This window comes from Callospermophilus lateralis, chromosome 1 (genome assembly GCF_048772815.1).
Source record: "Callospermophilus lateralis isolate mCalLat2 chromosome 1, mCalLat2.hap1, whole genome shotgun sequence".
Lineage (NCBI taxonomy): Eukaryota > Metazoa > Chordata > Mammalia > Rodentia > Sciuridae > Callospermophilus > Callospermophilus lateralis.
In genome coordinates this window covers 63,051,308-63,073,329 of record NC_135305.1, presented here as the reverse complement: position 1 = coordinate 63,073,329, position 22,022 = coordinate 63,051,308, and the positions used below count along the sequence as shown (strand labels likewise).

General features: G+C 32.3%; 1 protein-coding gene across 2 annotated transcripts in view; it reads left to right on the top strand.

The window, feature by feature from the left end:
* Positions 1-22,022, top strand: part of Pclo (piccolo presynaptic cytomatrix protein) — a 403,000-nt gene that overhangs the window by 317,573 nt on the left and 63,405 nt on the right. For both annotated transcript variants that reach the window (XM_076862544.2, XM_076862539.2), the window contains 6 exons: positions 1,394-1,518; positions 4,040-4,066; positions 10,395-10,488; positions 11,754-11,825; positions 13,340-13,520; positions 15,056-15,250. In XM_076862544.2, the coding sequence (XP_076718659.2) occupies positions 1,394-1,518; positions 4,040-4,066; positions 10,395-10,488; positions 11,754-11,825; positions 13,340-13,520; positions 15,056-15,250 (694 nt within the window). The remainder of the gene's footprint in view (positions 1-1,393; positions 1,519-4,039; positions 4,067-10,394; positions 10,489-11,753; positions 11,826-13,339; positions 13,521-15,055; positions 15,251-22,022) is intronic.

Below are 22,022 nucleotides of genomic sequence, written 5' to 3'. Positions count from 1 at the left end.
TCACTGGCAGTATCCTCTTCTGTCTCAGAACTGGGCCCTGAATATCTCTAGATGTTCTTTAATGCCATAAGAGCACATTTTGAAATGCACTCTCTTGGGGTAGCCTGCAAGTTTTCATTTCAATAAGGAATGGCTTTGGCACTTTACCAGTTAAAAGTGAACTCCAAGTCTAGCAGAAAAAGGAACACTTCTCTCCATGATTTGGGAGCTGTACTAAATTTCAGGGAAATTAATTGCAGATAATTTATTATTCTATGTTTCAGCACCACATTATGATACACAACTTAAACTTCCCATTTATCTTCCTTAGGGTCTACTACTTCATTATTCACATGGCTTTTATCATGATCATAGAGACTCTAGGCTTTTCTGGATTGAGTCAGGCAATTAAAGATTCATATTCTACCAGGAAACTTAACTAGATTGAAATTATACTAAAGTGAGGATTTATTTCAATTATAAAGTTTTAAATGCAGGTTTGACTCATTTAGTTGTCCCAGTTTTAATATAAACTCTGCATATCTATTTTGTATGGATTATAAGAAAATGTTAGTATTTTTATTTATGGATTTCCCCTTTGAATACAGATCTTTCTGTTTCTACTATTTGGTAAACAAAAGTACATCAAAAAGAACTAAGGCTTATTCTAAATGATGCCAAAAGAATCTTTTAATTATGAAAGAGAAAAAAATAGCTTAATTATGATGGAATATGTCAGCTTCTCAAATATTTGTTTGAATTATAAGTCTTTTACTATTCAATGACAATGTGCCACAGCCAATAAGCATCTCTGAGACCACTACTTTTATTTCTTCTTCAGCTTTTAAAATTAAACAACAAAATTAAATTTAAGTCTCTCACTATATAAGAAAAATAGGCAAAGAAAAACAGGCTACAGGTTTGACATCAATGCATGCAAAGGAGGAAGTGGTAAAATCTATACATTCTTAAATATTCTTACATCTCAGTATTGATATTATGTAACATTTGTGAAATACAAATAGCATTTTATAATAAATTTACCAGTTATTTAGCTTTAAAATCCTGGTAATTGTAGTTATGAATATTAGCAGTATTTAGTATTTTAGTATGAGTGGAAATTTAGTGAAAAAGTAAAACTTGCATTTGTTGTATCATTTTCCTTTTAATGAACTTTAGATAGGCCAGGCTTTTCACTGTAAAAGAATGAACAGCATGTTTACTAGAAATTAAAATGTGCTTGAGAGCTCCCAATTAAATTAAATCTTAAGTGGTCTGTTTAGTTTCAAATCAAATGGAAATGAGGGTTGATGCTTCTTATTTATAAGATTATGAAAACACACTGATAGAATATTGAGTGATAATGTATTTCGTGTTTAAATAAATTCATGGACTATTTTGCTGTCCCCTAAAGCTTCAAATCAACTATGACCTTGGGAATCTCATAATACATATTCTCCAAGCAAGAAACCTAGTCCCTCGAGACAACAATGGCTATTCTGACCCTTTTGTTAAAGTCTACCTTCTTCCAGGGCGAGGGTAAGTGAAGAAGCAATGTCTTTCAAGTACAAGAGCTCAGGATTCAAAATCTCTGATTTCCAAAACCTCACCTCAATTTAGTACCCTTTCTTTAGTTTTGTCTACATGACAAAATTAAATTTCTAATTAGTAGATCATATGAAGTTAAAAATTCATAATTAATCCTTAAAGAGTTCTGAAATAGCAGTAATCACAACTCAGGCATCCTCTGGAATAAATCAACATTTCAATTCTTGGAACCACTCTTGTGATGACCAATCAGGTTATGAAATCAGATAAGAAATTATCTGTGGTAGATGTAAAAAATTAGTTTTCATTTTCAAATTTATTTTAAAAATCTGTATTTAATTGCTCTTTTATAAATGAGTATATTTTCCAACATGTATGTTTTTAAAATGGCTTGTTGATATGTCCCTATTTATATGTATATTTCCACACATTTTAAAATATCAATGTTTTAAAAATAATAATAAGTAAGAACAATATCTGAGTGGTTGACTTGGGTAAGTAAATAGAAAATATGTCTGAATCTCTTCTGTGATATAAACCTTGTTGACATGAAGTAAGTGCTTAGGGCTGAGCATGCTGCTGAGAGCACATGTGCAGCATGTTTGAAGTCCTAAGTTCAATCCCCAGCACCAAATAAAATTAATAAATAATAGATAAGTGCTCTTTCAAGATGTGTAATCTTTATATAATTAATGCTAATTTAAATGTTCTAACATGCGAATCACTACTCAAGGGTGCTTTCAAAACAGTGATTTGACCACTACAAATTGTTTTTTATCTGAACAATTTATATAAGCCAAATTAGCATGATGAAAACATAAAGTAATCAACAAATGGAGGTATAATAAAAAGAAATCTTGGTTGGTAATTTGTTGAGATTTTATTTTTTCTTTATTTTTTCCTTTTAATCTGGGGAATTACATTTGAATATTATTTTTTGCTTGGAATATTTTAACTGTGGTATTATAGAAGAGAACCTAGTACAGTGATCCACCATGTACCTATCACTCATCTTCAAGAATTATTATTAATGGACAGTTTTGTTCCATGTTTACCCTCATGCACTCCCTCTACCCAGACTGTTTTGAAATAAATTTCATCTATTGTAACTTTCTATGTAAATATTTTAATGTACATATCTAAAAAATAAGGACTTTTAAAACAATCATAATAGCAATGTATAAACATAATTTTTAAATTTACCAATAATTTCTTATTTTCCCTGTTGATTCATATTTTCCTACTTGGTTGGGAACCTAGTTGATATTTATAGAACACACTATCCATCAATAGCAACTTGCATATTCTTTTTAAGCACACATGGGGCATTCACCAAAACTATTTTCTCTACACACACACAAAAAAAGCAAACATTGAAATCCTACAAAATATGTTTTCTGTCTGTAGTTGGTTGTTTTGAATGGAATTCAAATTAGAGTCATACATTGCACTTATATCTGCTATTTATTGTGTGTCATCATGGTAGATGATCAATTTCTTTGAAATTTGGCTTCTGGTTATTATTGAGAGAGATAGGGTAGGAAAACCATAGTTTTTTAGTTTTTTCTGAGGCAATAAATTACGTAATACTCAGAAAATAATTTGAAAAGTGCAAGGGGCCAAGTTAAATTCAGTAGACAGGCTTTAATTTCATCCTTTTCCAAAATTCCATTTAGAAACTTAGAATAGTTGGTATGTTTGTTCTAGCTTTAATTTATCAAGCATTTTTTAAACCCTCAATAATGTCGCATAGAGATTACCACTAGCCACATAACCTAAAAATGGAGATCTCTTATTTTAATTTATTTATACATTTATGTAGTTGCATGGCTATATCTTTTAAAGTGAGTATGACAAAAATGACAAAAAAAAAACTACATTCTGACTTTAATTGTGGTCATTAAAGCTCTAGTATTACTTAATGACAGTATTATGAAACAAGGGGAAATTACTTTCAAAGGTTTGTCTGTAATTAGTATTTTAAAATAAATGAACAAAAGTATTTTATACTACATGAAGGTACCTACCTTTTATTTATAGAGGATAGATTTTAATTAGAATGTTACAAACTTGAATAACCAAAAAAAGGGACAGACAGGCAATGTGAGTATGTCAGTCCCTTCTAGAGAAAATAACAGGGAATAATGAGAACTATAGTGAAATGGAGATAGAAAGCCTCACCTCCAGCTACCCTCATGTAATTTCTTTAAGAAAATATCCTAATGAGTGGAATTTAGCTTAAATTCAGCTAATACTGATATTCAACTCTTAACTCTTTCACTAAATTACTCCTAATTATTGCAGTGACTAAGGCATTGAGACTTACTAGTGAAGTATTTTTTCACTGTACTTCTAAGATGATCTTCTGCCTCATGTCATTTATCTGTTATGATATAGTTTCTCTAATTATTATTCTTGTATTTTCTTCCTTACTTCTGTTCCTAACTTCCTTCTTCCTCTTTTTCCTACTGTCCTGTTGTGTCCTTCATTCTCGCTCTTGGAATCAATGCAGTCAAGTCATGGTTGTCCAGAACGCAAGGTAGAGTTGACTCTCTTTCAGTGTCAATCAATGTTCTTATGCCTAGAATTGTACCTTTTGTATTGTTATATACATTGACTTGCACTTCGATTTGAGTTTTAACATTTATTTTTTTCTATATTCTTGTATCTGTTGAATTAGGCCTACAGCAAATGTTCTGACCACATTTCTAAATAGCTTTAGCAGGTATGTGCAATAAGATGCAGAAAAGTACAAAATATTAAAAACTAGAAAATAATAAAAACAGAAACCAAACATGGAACTACCATGCTGAAATTAGACAGAACTAAACTTTTCATTTATAATCTGTCCAGTAAATCTCAATTAACTTCTCACTTTGACACAGTGATGGATTTCTTCTTAGGACTAGTTCACTCATCCAGTTCTTGGGCTGATATGTGAAATCTGTTCTGTTTCAAAGAGAGAGTGTCATTTTTAGAACAGACTTTTTCAATCACATTACTCAAAAATATTTTCAATAGTTTGTTTGATATTTAACAATGATACTTAGAGAAAGTCCAAAAATAATTGAGTTTTCAGGCATAATGATAGCTAAACCTAGTTAAAATCATAGGAAAACCTCATTAATGAGAAAGAGATGTGCACTTCATTCAACAAAATTTTCTTAGTATAATTATGTGCCAGATACTGTGAAAAGTACTAGGGTTCAAGTTGACAACACAGTGATAGTCTCTACTCTCAGGGAATAACTGGGAAAATAAAGTAACAGATGATAAATACACTGCTGCTTAAAAGAATAAAGCTTACACAATGGGGTATGCACTGTACCCATTTTTTCCAATACACACACACATAAAATATTATTCAGAATTTCTGGGTCTTTTATCTAGAGAAATGGGGGGAAGCACCATCATAGTAGTGATTGCATTTAGCTTCGAGGAGTTGTCAACATAAATAAAGGTTGAATGTCTGGAACATCTTGGGTTACAGTTTGAAAGTTCTAGAAGTCAGTCTTTCATCTAAAAGCCATTTTCAATGTGTCTTTAAGAATCGTCAGTGTAAGCGGTAACTGTAATGACTAGGTCCTGAAATTAAGTTGGACTATGGAAACTAGTCAATGAAGTCCTTAAGAATGTGGATTTGGCCAGGCATGCTGTCACATGCCTGTAATTTCAGTGACTCAGGAGGCTGAGGCAGGAGGATCACAAGTTTGAGGTCAGTCTGAGCAACTTAGCAAGACCCTTCCTCAAACTAAAATAAGAAAAGGCCTGGGGGTGTCGCTTAGTGGTGGAGTGCTCAGGGTATAATCCCCAGTAGCACAGAACCAAAGTTGAAAAAAGAAAAGAACTTGGGTTTAAGTTTCACCCCTGTCACTTAGAAACTGTGAGATTTATCTAAAACTATTTTATCCTATGCTAACCAGGAATAATATCCTATTTCATAGGACTTTTGTGAAATACATGGGTAATGAATCAAAGTGATAAGCATAATACCAAGCACATAATAAGCTTTCAGCTAATGGTAGTTGCTATTATTACTGCTAGTGATAAATATAAACTTCATGTAGCCAATGGTCAGTAATGTCCGAAAAAAAAAAGGCAAAGACAAGGTAATTTGGCATATTTGGGCTATTCAATCATACCAACTTATATAACAAAACTAAGAAAATCAAACAACTTTTCTGTATTAACAAATTACAGAACATTAAAGTTAAAAAAATACAAGTTCTATTAGCTAATTAAAAATGACACTGATCCCTTTTTCTCATTTCTTCTTATTTCCTCTTCCTGGTCTTTGATTAATACACTCATAAGCTCTGAGAGAATAAATGTCAGATCAGATGAGGTGAAAGAATAACAAGGAAGGAACCCAAATAATTCATGAATCTAATATACACCCCTGGATAATTAAGGAGTGGAAATGAATGTATCTGAAGTATCTCTTTCTAGTCTTTCTTCACACTGTTGGGCAAAGTGCACATTTCTTTCTCATTAATGAGATTTTCCTATAATTTTAACTAGGTTTAGCTATCATTAGGCCTGGAAACTCAATTATTTTTTGGACTTTCTCTAAACATCATTGTTAACATATCAAACAAACTATTTCCTCCTACATGGATATTAGATGCATGTGCAATATAATAGCCAAAACCTATTTTATTTCAAATGAATTTTAAAGGAAAACAATGAAGTACAAACATGTTTTAAGGATGTATTCAACAAATTTTTTTTAGCATAATTATGTGCCAGATACTGTGCAAAGTGCTGTGGTTCAAGTTGACAACACAGTGGTAGCCTCTACTCTCAGGGAACAACTGGGAAAATAAAGTGACAGATGATAAATACACTGCTGCTTAGAAGAATAAAGCTTACACAATGGGGTGATGGGGTATGCACTGCACCTTTTTTTTTTCAATATACACACATTGTGAGTAGAGGAAAACCAAATAAAAGAAAACTACTTCTAGGGTTTTACATAATTAATTATATGAAAATAAATACAAAGAAGTCATCACATTCTATTTTTTCTCATTTTTTTCTTTTAAAATTGAAAAGATGTGGAGAACTCTGTTCTCTGCTGGTTTAGGTGGAATAATTGAATTTAAAATATTTTCTTGAGACTTCCTTAAAAGCATCTCCCTATGACAAAATAGCCAATGAAAGCAAACGAAAGAAAAAGGAAATCAGTCAAAACTTCAAGGGGATAAAAATAAAAATATACATATATATTAAGATAAACACCATGTTCTTCTTAACAAGTTGATTTTTTATTTCCCCATATTAATAAATTTTTGATTATGAGATATGACCTAATTGTCATTGTGTAATATCATTAACGTAATCTTCCATGAGGTCATGTACTGCCATGCATATACCAGACAAGAAAGGAAAATAAGAGTGAACTCTGTTTCTCAGCCTGAATTTATTCTCACATTCAAGAATCCCCCAGCTTAGCTGCCCACCTCTACCTGTAACCCACATATTTCAACATGGCTTTGAGAATTACAGCAGGTGGCTACACAGCCTGCTGGGATCATGCAAAAGATGGACATAACATGTTATTTACATACAAGTGTTACTGAAGAAATGGCCTCTGTGGCCAGCTCTGCAAGTCAGGATTGCAAATGCAAAAAGAAGTTGGCAGAAGATTTTATTATTCACACAGTCCAGTCCAGGGGTGCAGGGGCAGCATGTTTACCTCTATTCGTCTTAAAGGCAATGAATATCTGGAGTCTGGAGAGAATTAGAGAATCAAATACCTTAATAAGATTAAGATGCTCTTTTAAAATTGACAGCTTAATTTGTGTCCAGTTTAGGTTGTCTTTGAATGAATCTGTTAAAAAAATAAATACTTACAATAACTATCCCTTTTTGTCCCATGATATTCATGTAGGTATGCCATTAAGAATTTCCCTAGGCAATTCTAAAAGTGGCCTATTTTTTCGTGTCATGTGTTTGTATACACACATCATATATAATTTATATTGTGTAAATAAATATACAATATTGTGTGTATATACATATAAAACAAGTATTTAAATTAAAGTGGGGAAATTTAGGTTACTAAAAAAAACTAGACAACCCTGTTCATAAAGCCTACAATTAAACAAATAGAAGGATAAGTGACATTTTATGATGGGCCTAATCAATTAAGTTCATAGGTTATGTATTTAAGAGCAAGGAATCATATTTTCTATATTTCAATCCTAATCCTGACCATCGATAACTATGCAATATTGCCAACCCACCTTAATTCCTCTGAGCTTCAGTTTTTCTTCCTATTAAATTGGATGATAAATAATACCTGTCTTTTAAGGATGACTTGAGGATTAATTGAGTTAAGACATGAAAATAATTTAGAACTCTGCCTAGAAAAAGTAAGGATTTTATAAAAGTTATTATTTTAGCATGCTTGCTTTATAAATGCTTTTTATGCATGAACCAAACTTGTTCATGATAATCAAAGATATGATTACCTTAATACAATTAAGTAAGAATTATGTGGTTGTACAACTTAATAGAGATGCAAAGTTTCTGGTACAGAATTAGTATTCAATAATTGTTATTACCTGTGTAACTGAAAAAAAAAAGGTCTAAAGGTGAATATGAAAATTTTAAAAATAATTATTTATATTTATGAATTAAGAAAAGACACTGATAAATTCTTTTGAAAACATTTCAACACTACATATGACTTTAATATACACATATCTAAAATTTTAGTGAAAATATGAGTTTGCATTTGACATTTATTCTCAATTGTTAAAATTATCAGATTCAAATTTTTAGAATTTAGAAAAATGATTTTACAACTAATCATTGTATCATGAATCCTTTTTACGGTTTTCCCATGATCTTGCCACTTTGATAACTAAGTCCAAAACAAGCAGAAACTTTAAAAATCATACTATCATGTTTTAAAACTCATACTATCATGTTTTATTTTCTATGGGAATAGCTATGGTGCTAGAGAGCTGAACAAGTTTGCTATTAACTTAAAAGTGGTCACATTATTCTTCCCATGTCATCATCAAAAACAAAACAAAACAAAAATCCTAAATATAAGGAGACATAATTTAACAAAATATTTGAATGTCTGTTACAAAGTACTGAAAATTATAGAAAATACCTTAACAAATACCTGTGTAGTTCTTATCTAGTTTCATCAAATATCCAAATACTCATATTTTGTTATATTTACTTCAATGTTTAATAAAAGGTATTTTAAGGGATCCCTGGATCCTTCTGATGTCACTTTCTTGTCTACCTAACTACTCGATTGAATTTCATACCTCTACTTCCTTTTATCATATTATATTTACATAAATGTCTTATATGTATGTATACTAGATAATTTATACTATTATTTCATGTGATTTTAATTTTATATCATAATACTTTATATATTTATCCTTCTGCAATTTTTTTGATGAAGATACTTTTAAGATCTATATATTTTGTATATGAATATTTAATTCATTTTCACTACAATTTAGTATATAATTGATTGAATAAATCATAATCTATTCATTTTCTTAATATCTTACTATTAGAAGTAATATTGCAAACAATATTGTTTTATTATTAGAAACAATATTGCAATGAACAAATATCTTGTGTATAGATGGGATAACTTCTTTAGGGCAGAAATGGAATATTCCAGATTTTTGAGTAGATATAAACTTAAATTTCTCTAGATATTAACAAAGTTACCTAAGAAGTGTGTGTGCAAATATACTTTCTGTCCACAGTATATATTATATGAGTCCCTGTTTCTTTAAATGATTTTCTTTATATTTCCCCAAGGATGTTTGCAATTTATCTTGAATGACAAAATCATCAAATATTGCCCTTATTTTTGTATGTTCAAATGGGTGGTTAAAAGTGAGAAGAATACCACTTTATTTTTAAAATAGGTTTCAGGTCACAATGGCTGACTTGTGAGGTGTTGTGAGATACAAGCCCAGTGTGTCATAGTCTAGGCTACATTTACCTGGGAGCTTTCAAAAATCCACAGGCTCAAGCTTCACACCAGAATGATTAAATCAGAGTCTCCTTGAGGATGCAGGGCATAAGGAAGTGTAGATGGAATGCTGACTACCTCTAGTTCCCCTGCCAGACCTCAGATCCCCAAGTGACCCACTCTGCAGTCACTGTTGGGAATTACCACCCCTGCAACTGGCTGGTAAGAGCATAAAGCCAGAGAGAGGGAAGATAGCAGAGCTACATAAGTGGGTGTGAACTAGAGTTTGATTCTCAACAGCTAAAAATTTATATTTGATTAAAATTGTTATAGCTAAATTATCATACTTTACCAAAAGCATCAGAATATACTTTATATATTAGGTAAATGTTTACAAAATTTCAGCTATAGAAGAATAACTATTCTTCATACTTTACCCAGTTAATGCATTCATTGCTATTTTTGGTTTGTTTTAGAAATAATGAATTAAAAGACAATGTAGCTTTGCTGGCTTGATTACATGCAAAACCATTGGAAAGTTAAACACCACATTAGTATTTATGGGAAAAGAAGGTGTTGATGTTACCATATAGTTTGTGCAATTATCTCCTACATTCAGGAAAGATTAAGATTTCCAAAATTATAGTATTATTAGAACATCTACAGAAATTTATTTTAAAAAAATACTCATTAGAGAAAACAAAACTCAAGGCATGCAACATATTTTTAAATTGTCATTGTACATTCAAGTTAAAAATAAGCCTTAAGACATGAAGATGATGGGATGATTACACAGTGATCTGAAAGAAAATATCTTGAAAAGTCTACATGTCCTTCAATGTAACTATGAAGTTATCAGTTAAGGTGAATAATCAAAACAGCTCTTTCTTTTCTTCCAATTTAGTGCTGAGTACAAGAGAAGGACTAAATATGTTCAGAAAAGTCTTAATCCTGAGTGGAATCAAACAGTAATTTATAAAAGTATTTCCATGGAACAGGTAAGTAATGATTATTTTCCAAGTGACAGATTTGGGTTAATATAAATATAGAATGGCAAAATTTTTGAAATTGGGATCCATATTAATTTTTGTCATATAACAAGAATTCCATAAAATACATGTAAAAATGTAGCCAATGAAAAGAAATGAGTGAAGTTCAGATAAGATGAAAGTGATGTATGTATTTTGACAAAATAGCCCAAAAAATGAGTAAGTAAGTAAATTAAATTAGACAAGTGCAAAGTTTTCCATTGATTATTTCAATGAAAAAAATTTTAAATATTTTAATAGAGTGATAAGATTATCTTTATGCTTTTGGGAAGAATATTTTTCTTATAATTATAAAGTTATTTTGACTATCTCTATTTTGACTTTCACAAGTGATACAAAGACAACACCAAAATTCATCACATCAAAATGGGTTATTCACCAGACAATATTTTAGGAATTCATCTCTTCCCTAAATCAAGACCTCTTTACAGGTGGCAGTATGAGGCTCATTTGTGAAGCAGGATCACAGTGGCTAACATAAAGATCATCACCACAAATATGTGATTTGAAGCAAAATTGCATCAATGTGCTTTCAAAAATCTTAACTTTCCATGAATACAGAAAATAAATGAAGTTTATAAGGTTAAATTCAGAGAAAAGAGAATACTAATAGGACAGTTAGAACTTATATTGTTTTATATGGAAATTTTCTTTCAAAAATGTGCCTTTAATTTGTCCTCTGAAAGATTAATTTGATTATGAAGTTGCAGTTGGATATAAATTATAATCTGAGTTCTTTAAAGTAAGTGAAATTTACCTGCAAAAATAAGATAGTGTCACTATATTTTTTTGGAAATCACTGAAACAAAAATATTTTAAATATTTTAAATATTTTTAAATGTCAAAATATTTTAAATAATCCTAGATATGTTTGCCATCTAAAGATTTCTTATATTCAAAGGTTGCTTAGATTATGCTTGTTACTTTTAAAAATGGGTGTGTGAGGGTAGGATAGAACAATAGGAAGTGAGTGTTGCCATTTTGTTCACAAAATAATGAGTTCCCTTATGATCAAACAGTAGAAGGGACTGCAAACTAATATTGAAATTTTAAACAATGTTTAGAATAAATCTACATTGTTTCAGATGGAATTTCAAGAGGTTTTACACAAATGGAAAGGATTCAAGGGTGAAAATAAATTAGTCTATTACGTGAATATAATGAAAATTTCTGATGGAAAAAGGGGGTTGATGAGAGTTTTATTTGAACTGTAGCTCAAGAAGAAAACTCTGGAGGTGACAGTTTGGGATTATGATAGATTTTCTTCCAATGACTTCCTTGGGGAGGTAAGCCTCTGATTTCCTTTTCCTTATTTGCTACCATTATAAACCACCAATTAAAGCATGATACAAAGCACATATATTAAGTTTATAAAATAACCATTTCTAAATAAAATTCTTTTGTTTCTATAATTTATTTCCTGAGTTACTTTTTGAATATTTGAACAGCAACTTGAAAAATGGTTTTGCCTGCTACTTTATGTACTTTACAATTATTTCTAAGAATAATTAATTATTTTATTTATTATTACTTCACAGCAATAATCATTGGGAAATGAGATTTGAGGTAACAAATTTATGTTATAAGATGAGCTGGATTTTTTAAATGGAACTTCAGATTCTTTAATTGCTGTTCCTTGCTACATGTATAAATGACTTGATGTAGCATTTTACATTGTAATTTATGATTAAATATCCTGCGAAAAAAATTCCCAAATATTATTAAAAGCAAAACTAGGAATAGGACCTAATAATCAAAACAAGATCTTGTGACATATTTTCTTCTATGATGTTCCAAAACTCTCTTACTTGGTGATCTTAGAGCAGAAGTTTTGGGTGTATATTAAAAATAAATTATTTGCAAGAAATCTAAAACCTACAAAATTTGATATCCTCTTGATAGAGATTGTATAAAGCCATTTTGTAGTCTAGGTGACAACATGGGATTCTTTTGTTTTTAAGACTCTATAACCCTCTTTCTGCACAAATCAGACCATTAAACTCTCACCTTCACAGTCCATCTTAGTCCAGCCCATGCACTAACCTTGATCATAGCAGGAGTACTCTAGGATATAATGCTGTATCTGAGCTAATGTCTTTATTAAAAAAAAAAAAAAAAACTGATATGTGGAAGTCCTTCCAGTTTCTTGTCTTATGTTTACCCTAATCCATAACTTATGTCCATTGTACTGGGGCTTATTAGATCTTTATAACTCATCAACTGAAAATTTGCCATTATTTATGTGCCACTAAGAAAAAATATAACATCAATTAAACCATGACACAGTGCTTTCTCATCCTGTTGTTAGTCATATCTTATTTCAAGTATTAAAGTGTATTTTAAAATAGAAGTAATTAGTAATTGCAATATTCATTTCTTTCATTATTTTCACTTTTGTCCCTCTAGTGACTAAAATCATACATTTTAAAAAGTTGCTAGCTTAGGTTAGAACTAGAATTTCATGTAAAAAGTTGTTTCATGAGAAGATTGACCTGTGACCCGATCTTTTTACATGATATCCAAATAATTGAGTTAATATTAAAAGACATTATATAGTTGAATTTAATTATACATTTTCTGAGTATCCAATATACATAAGACTTTGTTCCCAATATTATGGGTGAAGAAAAATAAGGAAATAAAGATGAAAGAAAACTGAGCAAGACAGCATCCTCCTCCTCACATCACTGAGTCCTTTAGTTTATATTTTTAAATAAATTTTAGATTTACAGAAAAAAAGTAATGAGTTGAACATAATTAATTCATAGATTTCATTGATTCATTGCACTTTTTTTTTCAGGTACTGATTGATTTATCTAGCACATCTCATCTGGATAACACTCCTAGGTGGTATCCACTCAAAGAACAGACTGAAAGCATTGATCATAGCAAGTCTCATTCCAGCCAGAGCAGCCAGCAATCCCCAAAGCCATCTGTCATCAAAAGCAGGAGCCACGGTATCTTCCCTGATCCATCCAAGGGTAGGAGATGTTTCAAGTACAAAAAGTTTTCGTCTATTTGTTCACTAAGTATCTTCTTGAATGTATATTTAATGTATATCGAAAAGTTAGAGAATGGCAAAAAATTAACATAATCTCAGGTAAAGCATTGATATGGAATTGAGACAAAAAAGTTCTAATTTCAGATAACCACATTCTTAAGTAAAATACTTTTCAATCTTCACGTTAACTCTCCATTTTTCAATCTACAAAATGGAGAATGTTGGGCTATATGAACTATTTGGTCTTTTCTGTTTTTTTAAAATCCATAATAATATGATTTTTAGAAAAAGCATTGGGGTATTTCATAAAGAAAATATAAAAATCCCTGTAGCACACTGACAAAACATAATCATCATTACCATTTAGGCATATTCCATTTAATTGTTTGAATCTCTGATTTTTCACAAATACACTCTTACTCTATAGATATAATTTTGCATTCTTCTTTTTACTTATTGTATCAAGAAAATTTTACCCATGTCATCAAAACATTTGGTATGCTAAATTTTGTTAAGTCTTTCCTAAATGTTGAACTGCAACTAATTTATAAACTATTATTGTTTTTTAAATAACAGTGGCATACATTGGGTTTGGCAATATATGCAGCATTCCATTTGAGTGATATTTTCCTTTGGGAGATTTATTACCAACCACCTATAGCACAATATGATTCCTTGTCATAAATTAGGTTACAGGATAAATGTGTGATACCTTCTCTACATACGCTGAACTATTGATAAATATTAAATACAACTTTTATACCAGACTTTAGTACTGTTTCCTTGTCTCTTATGCACTTCTCAGCACATCAAATTGAACAGCGCTTCTATGTGTATGAGAAGAGAATTGATTCTATGTGTTGTAGGAGATGGGACTCTAAGGCCAAGTCTAGAAGGCTATTGAGTTAATATGGTAACCACTGACTGGCAATGAGTGCTATAGACTACTTATGAATAGGTTCCATAGTTCATTTATGGGTTCTGCTTAGCCATTTGAATTTTGCTAAACAAATTTTTGTTTAGCATTCTGCAAGGGGATTGGTCTAGACCTCTGTCTCTATGACTAAATTAGTAAACGTGATCCATACATTCTCTAAAATTACCTGAGACAATACTTCTACAATATTTACATCTATTATGTCCTAAAACTTCACTATAATTTTGTTTAAAAATCCTCCTGGAGCAATGCTAAGCCTGTTGTCTTTTACTGGACCTCTATTAGAATGATCAGAGTTGCAAGAAAGAACGAGAAGTTAACAGATTCATGACTTGAGGCTAATTAGGATGTATTCCTCTTATTAACCTATCTCTTCTCAAAATTCTGATCCTTCTGCCTTTCATCCCCCAAATTTCCAATGTTTAGTCACATTACTACATGGTAAGCAGTAGCATAAATGATTCCTTAAAGAGTATTAAAATAAATCTGAAACAATTTCAAATTATGTGTAGACCAATCTTGACAGCAGGAAGACTGGAACAACTTTAACTTTAACTGTTCTACCCTTTTGTAACCAGACATGCAGGTTCCTACCATTGAGAAATCGCATAGTAGTCCTGGTAGCTCAAAATCATCATCTGAAGGCCATCTTCGTTCCCATGGACCATCTCGCAGTCAAAGCAAAACCAGCGTCACTCAGACCCACCTGGAAGATGCAGGGGCTGCCATAGCCGCTGCGGAAGCCGCCGTGCAACAACTCCGCATTCAACCAAGTAAAAGACGCAAATAAATTCCTCAGCATGGCAGCTTAATGTTCATCTGTTGCCTTTCTCTCCTGCTGTCCTTCCCTGTTTGCTTTCTGTTTTTGGCATCCCCTGCTCACTCTGTTCTCTGTCCTTTTGTCTGTGTAAGAACAGTATCAAAACATAAATATGCTCTCTCTTATTCAGTTTTTTTTATTTTTAATTTACATAGACTGCAATAAAACTGGCTGTTTCTCCATTGTTCCCACCATCCGTCCACCCTGGCTCATAGTATTTGGTAGCTGTGTCTGTGACGTTTGCAGGCAAAGCAGTGTTTTGCGTCCTTTTCGTGTGTGCTTAAAAATTATTTAGAATGCAGGAACTATAAGCACAATTAGCTGCCAATTCTCAAAGTATTACACACAAAAAAGCACACACACACACACACACACACACACACACAAGTATTTGTAGAAAGTTAGCAATGTGATTCTTGCACCTGAAAACACTCAAAAATTTAGACAGAAGAGTATTGAGACCAATAGTCAAGTTCTAGAGCCTAGGGGAAAAAGCCATTTCAAACCAATGCTTAAAAACATAAAGAAATTATGCATGTGAGACATTGTAGCTTTCCTTGTGTGACTCTTCCTAGTCTTTTGAAAAATCTGTGAATAAAATCATATTTCATATATTCTAAAAAGTACATATTATGATATATGTATAAGCATATGTGATGAGGTAATGTAACCTCGTTAAGGAGCACAATTGGTCCCTTCTGTTGGATCACACTTTGTATATGATAACAGAGAATTTACAGGTTATTTTTTTTTCCCTAATCACTGATATCCTTTAAAAGTCAAGGTGTGCTATGTCTAGTAACTGTAAATCAATTAAAGTGTAACAGTTCACCCATCTTAACTGCTGTATTTTTTTTTAAGCTTCACTTGTGAAAATGTAAAGCAATTGATATAATTATATAAAAACTTAAGTGCAGGCATTTCACAAATGTAGGTGAAGTGTTACTTCCACATGGCATTAGCCAGGCAATGAGATAGATGGTTGTTTTCCCATCTCCCAGTCATCATTTTAAAAGAAACAGCCAGTTTTAACGCCCTCTAGTGCTGTGCATGTGATGTCATTTTGGCATTTGAAAACACAATTGAAATAGAGCAAAAGAACACTTCTGTTTGCATGAATAACATTGAAGCTGGTTCCATCTGAGGTACATACTCTGGGTTTCCATTTCACCCACACTGCCACAGCAGCACATAAAAGCGGTCAGTCTAATCATGCCAGGAAGCAGCACAGACACAGCATAGCAGGAGTCCTCCCCATTCAAAGAACTCAGTCTGATAATCTGCCTCCACCAGCCAATGGCAACCAAGACCAAAGCCAGCTAGCCCTCAGGAAGGTGATGTCTGATGGACCAGTCAAGCCAGAAGGAGGTGAGCAGAAAGGCCCTGTTCAAAGCACACAGCAAGAAAATCCCCCAAATTTAAAGCTCGCATATTTAATTTTTTAGAGATTGTCTGATAAAATGTTTATCCACTTTTTAATGTGCTTTTGTGGGCATGGCATTTTAGGACTTCATCATCACCATGTAAGTCCCAAGATCAGTCTCGTAATATATTGACTACAGTGATTTGTATTTTTCTATGCACTGGGCATCTTTTGACTTTTGTTGGGAAATAGATTAACAGTATTCATATTGCAGAATGGAATGCATGCTACTAACCTAATCTGTTCAAGCATGACTATAAATATGTTGCATTGTGATAAAAGTTTAAATTGCTCACAGTTCAAGTTAGCCTACCAGTTGGAATGTAGATCAGTTTTTGTTGCCTATTATTTGAAGTGTAACTTTTGGAAATTCTTAGAGGAAAGTAAAGGAAAAATTGTCAATGCACTCATTCACCTTTCCATGGTGAAATTCTCTCTTGATCCTACAAGCAGACATTTTCCATTCTCCTGTTTCCATAGTTGTTAAGTGTATCAGATGTGTTGGGCATGTGAATATCTAAGTGCCTGTGTAACAAATAAAGTATCTTTATTTCATTCATAAACTACTGGGTTCTGAGCCATTGTTATATGATGCAGTATAAAATGTGTCAGTTTTTGTTTTCTCATTTGAATCCTTGCAGTAGAGTGTAGTTACTATTCCATTGCTAGTGAGAGCTATGAGAATAGAAACATTGGGGAGCAGAACAAAATTCCACATTGGAAACAAAACAGAAGGAAAATCATTATGAATGAAAGCATCAGAGCTTACATAAAAATGTAGATAATGGAGTTGAGCTAACCTAGGCAACACTTCTAATGTTTCTTGGCAATATTCTCAGGTTCCAGTAAATAGGAAGGCAAACCCCATGAGCCCCTGCTTAGAGAAACATCTAATCTTGATCCCATAGCTGTACTCAGAAAGAAAAGCAAGTTTATATCTATTCCTCAACTCATCCCAACATTCATGGAGTTTTTCCCAACAAAAAGTTCCATTGCCAGTGACAGGAATAAAACTAGTGTGATTATAAAATAATTTCCAAATTTAATTTAAAAACCCTTCTTTAAAAATTATTTTTTAAAAAGACTAGGATAGCAGGTAACTTCCAACCCTAAAACACTCAATATTATGAGTATTGCCACAAAATTAAATTCAAATCTTGTACTCTACTATTGATTTTCATTTATTTTCAGAAAATTAAAAGCATTTAATATGCCTTTCTCCCAATTAGCTAGATATTTGGGGCAACTGACATATGCGGCAATATGAAGGCAAACCACTGAGATATTTCTTAAGACTCTTTAGTAAATAAGAAAACAGTTTAAATGTTAGTATAATTTTGATTGTGCTCTTTCACAATTAAAAATTGTCACCAGTGCACAATTTCCCTGTCCTTTCTGGTCTTATTGGTACTTTCCAAAAGTACTTAAAGTCCACCTCTCACCTTTTCTTCCATCAAATAAGTTAGTTGATTTCTTGATATTATTCGTTTTCTTTCTTGAATATTACATTACTTACAAATGGCACAGTAATCAAATGCTTCCCTTATTTCATGCTTTATTTTTATATATTGTGATTTATGTATTTATATAATTATTTTGTCAGATTTTTATCATAGATGTGGCTCTTAAAAATCTATATGGAAATGTTTTAATCCCTTTTCTTTAAATAATGCTTAAGTAGATATTGCTTTATCTTTAAAGTGTTATGATTGAATTAGGAAATTACTCTATTGAAATTATAACCAAAAGGAAAACTGGATAACACAGCATGCTTTCTTTTTTAAAAAATGTTTTCTTAATAGATAGTAAATAAAATGCCCTGTTTTCTAAAATATAAGTGTGTTATTTCCCTGCTACTATAAATTAACCAATAATAAAATTGAACCATGCCAAATGCCTAATAGCAAACATGCTACAGGGTTAAATTTATAAATGCAGTATACTGTATTTAAAATTTGGAAAGAGAAACTGATCACGGTATAAACTTAAAAACGGCAGGCTCCTATTCACAAGTTCACAGACTTCAAAAGTATTAGTAATAAGTTAACATATTCGGATAGAAATTTCCTGTTTCAATCCTCACAATGGAGTTCATGTAATCCCACCTGCATTCTGAAAATAATGCTCTACATTTGAATAGTTCTTCACGTTGTACAGAGTGTTTTGTCATCCATTTCTCATTTTATCACACCAAGCGGATGAGGTAGTCATTCAGATATTCTTATCCCTGTTTTGTGGGGGAACAATCAGAGAGTCAGAAGGGTAGAATGGTTGATTTAAGAACACAACTAGAAATTTTCTGAACCAGCAACTACAATCCTTGTCTTGTGACTCTGAGGCCTTTGCTTTTAAAATATATAGGAACTTTCAATATCAAACTCCTGATTTCAATAAAAACAGTTGTCATTTACTTATTGGTTATTTCTCACTAAAATTCCTGCAAATTCTTAAAAGTGGCTAGAAATAGTGGCAGGATGCACTTTACACTTTCTTTACCGGCATCGTCCTCCTTTCCAAGGGCTGGAGACTTAAAAAGCAATGAAGACAGCATTCCTGCTGCACAAGCCAAGTGAGTCAGAAGGCAGGATCTGTAGAGGAAGCTGTGTACATCTGTAGGCATCTCTATCAAGGGCGACAAAATTGTCCCTAAAGAGCTTTTCAAATATTTTTTGTAAGCTTCTCAGCAGATTTCTGCTTGAACTAGCATAATATATGGGTCAACCAAGAATTATGGAGTGAGCCAAAAGGAACTCTTTCTCTCCCTCTGGGGTTTAGTTGCACACTAGGAAATCTGAAGGGAAAGATTAGACAGATTGTGCCAAATCATCCTGATGCCTAAACAACTCTATTTGTATTTAGAAATCCTTGAAAGTGTTTTTTTTTTTCCATGCTCCTTGGTTGGGTTGATCACAGGTCCTGCTATTTTAGAAAGTGACACCAGCCAGGGAAGGGAGTTTAGAAAGTAGTTTTGCTTTGTTTTTGTTTTCTTATTTTACATTTTTGAGAACCATACCAAAATGAAAATAAATGAAAGTATTCCTAAAACCCAGAATAATGATTTAGTTGGTATCTAATACATTAAATTTTAAATGCAATTTGAAAATTCCTGTCTATTTTTTTTTTGTTTGCTATTAAGATTTGGGGTTTTGAGGTTTAAATTTAGAGATCTTACAGAATGGGTAGACATACCCTTCTTTGGGTAATAAAACAAGAGCTGTTGGGACAGGTGGAAGAGGATAGATAAGAAGCTGATTTAATAAGAACTTATTAAATAAGTTGCATGAGGGAAATATGAAAGCCAGTTTCTTTGTGTGGGCCGAATTGTAGGAGAAAAGTCTGAAGCTACTTCCACAGACCACTGCTGGAGACTCCACTTTCAATAAAGCTCATTTGCGGCACCTGTCAAAGAAGAGTTTCATATGCATGTGTTGCTTTGCCGGACTCTTACCAATCCGTCCCTCTGTGGGAGTTGCTCTCGAGTATAAGTGGTAGTGGGAGGTTGGGTTGGGGAGTGGATGGGCTCTGGGGAGTGGAGCAAATTATTGGTTACAAAATGTAGTAGCTAATCACTATCTCATTTTCCTCTGACCCAAAGTAGATGATCTCTTTTGGTCAGAAGGAATTTAGCCTTCTCTGTATTTGGAAAGGGCAGGGCCCTTAAGGGAAGTAAAGGAGAAATCATAAGAGAAATAAGAATCGGTTCATTTGGAGGGGAAATCTGCATTAATATTGTATGTACATGGTTAATAAAAACAAATTTGACATTCCTCATTTCAATGTGTTTGTGCAAAAGCAAAATTAAAACATTTTTTAAAATGAAAATTGAAACTGTAATGAGGTGAACACAGCAAACATCCAACAAAATTTGAGAGAATCAGTTTGAATAATTTTTAGCTTTCAAAGTTGTATGCCTTTTCTCTGGGGATAGAGGCATTCATTTTTTGTTGTGTGTAAAAATCAAAATGTTTTTTTGAGAGTTTCCATATCTTCTTAGAGTGATTGCATATGCATTTTTCAAATATTTATTTAGTTATTTGAATTCATTGCCAAAAATACCTCTGCTATACATGCAGAGTCACAGCCAGTAAATGCATATCAATCATATTCTGATCATATGACACTCTCTTATTTATGAACCTTCATTACTGAAGGTGAATCCACTGATTCACCATCAATGGCTACTTTTGGTCTTTTCCAGTAGTAGCCATAGGTCTCTACCATGCCATCCATGTGGTCCACAATGATTATTTTTATGTCCATTTCACCTGACACAAATAGCAAACCAACAGGTCCATTTAAATTTTAAATTTGGCTTCAACGTCGCTATGCTTTAGTCAAATGATCTAACCAGAGAGTCTCTAAATGAAGGCGGAACTATCAATTCGGGACCTAAGAAGAGGAAATCTTGTTAACAAGCTCCTTTAAATACTATGACATGTTTTTAGTTTAGCAAGAAATACCTAGGAAAACTCATTTTTAAAATGCAATTTCTTTTACATTGGGCTAGAGCAAATCATTTTCAAAATGATTACTACCAAGGAGCAGGACCTGTGGAAAATCGAGACAGGCAAGTAAATGGAAGAAAGAAATGAGAAGCATGGACTAAGGGAAAGCTGATGGAGACACATTGGGGATGCTGGACAGTCAGGATGCAATATATTACCATGAGGCCAGGAGCTTTCTCATCTGGGATGGAGGGATCATGGAACTAGGGAAATGCCTCCTAGGAGTGGAGGAATACCAAGGTCACCATCTGGCTACTTAACAGTTTTGCCTAAATTCACATTTTAACTTTCCATGAATTACTTGATTATTTTTCTATGTTTCATCCACATGTATTATACACATTTCGTAAAACCATGATATTTCACCCATTCTCCATCCTGCAGGATGAATTGGGGTGGTGAGGGATATGGGTATAGAATAGAATGGGGGGAAATCTTCATGTGTATTGAGCCAGACTGTGAAAATATTTCTTTTTATTTTTACTTTATTACTGTGCTATATCTGTAAATATATAGTTAAGTATTGAGAAAACAAAAATACTTATGGATTTTAAAAGAAAGCATGTCAGAAATATAGAATTTTGATTGGAATCTTGAATTTTTTAGATGTGTGACTAGAAACAGCAGACATAATCAAAGATTTATATGTTAATCTGTCCAAAGATACTGAAAAATGCAAGTAATAAATTTAATTGATAATTTGAACAAACACAAATGAAAATATTAATATCACAAATCACATAAGGCAGGTCAACTTTTAAAAAAAATGCTTGGTAAACGCCAAGAGTCTGGATCCC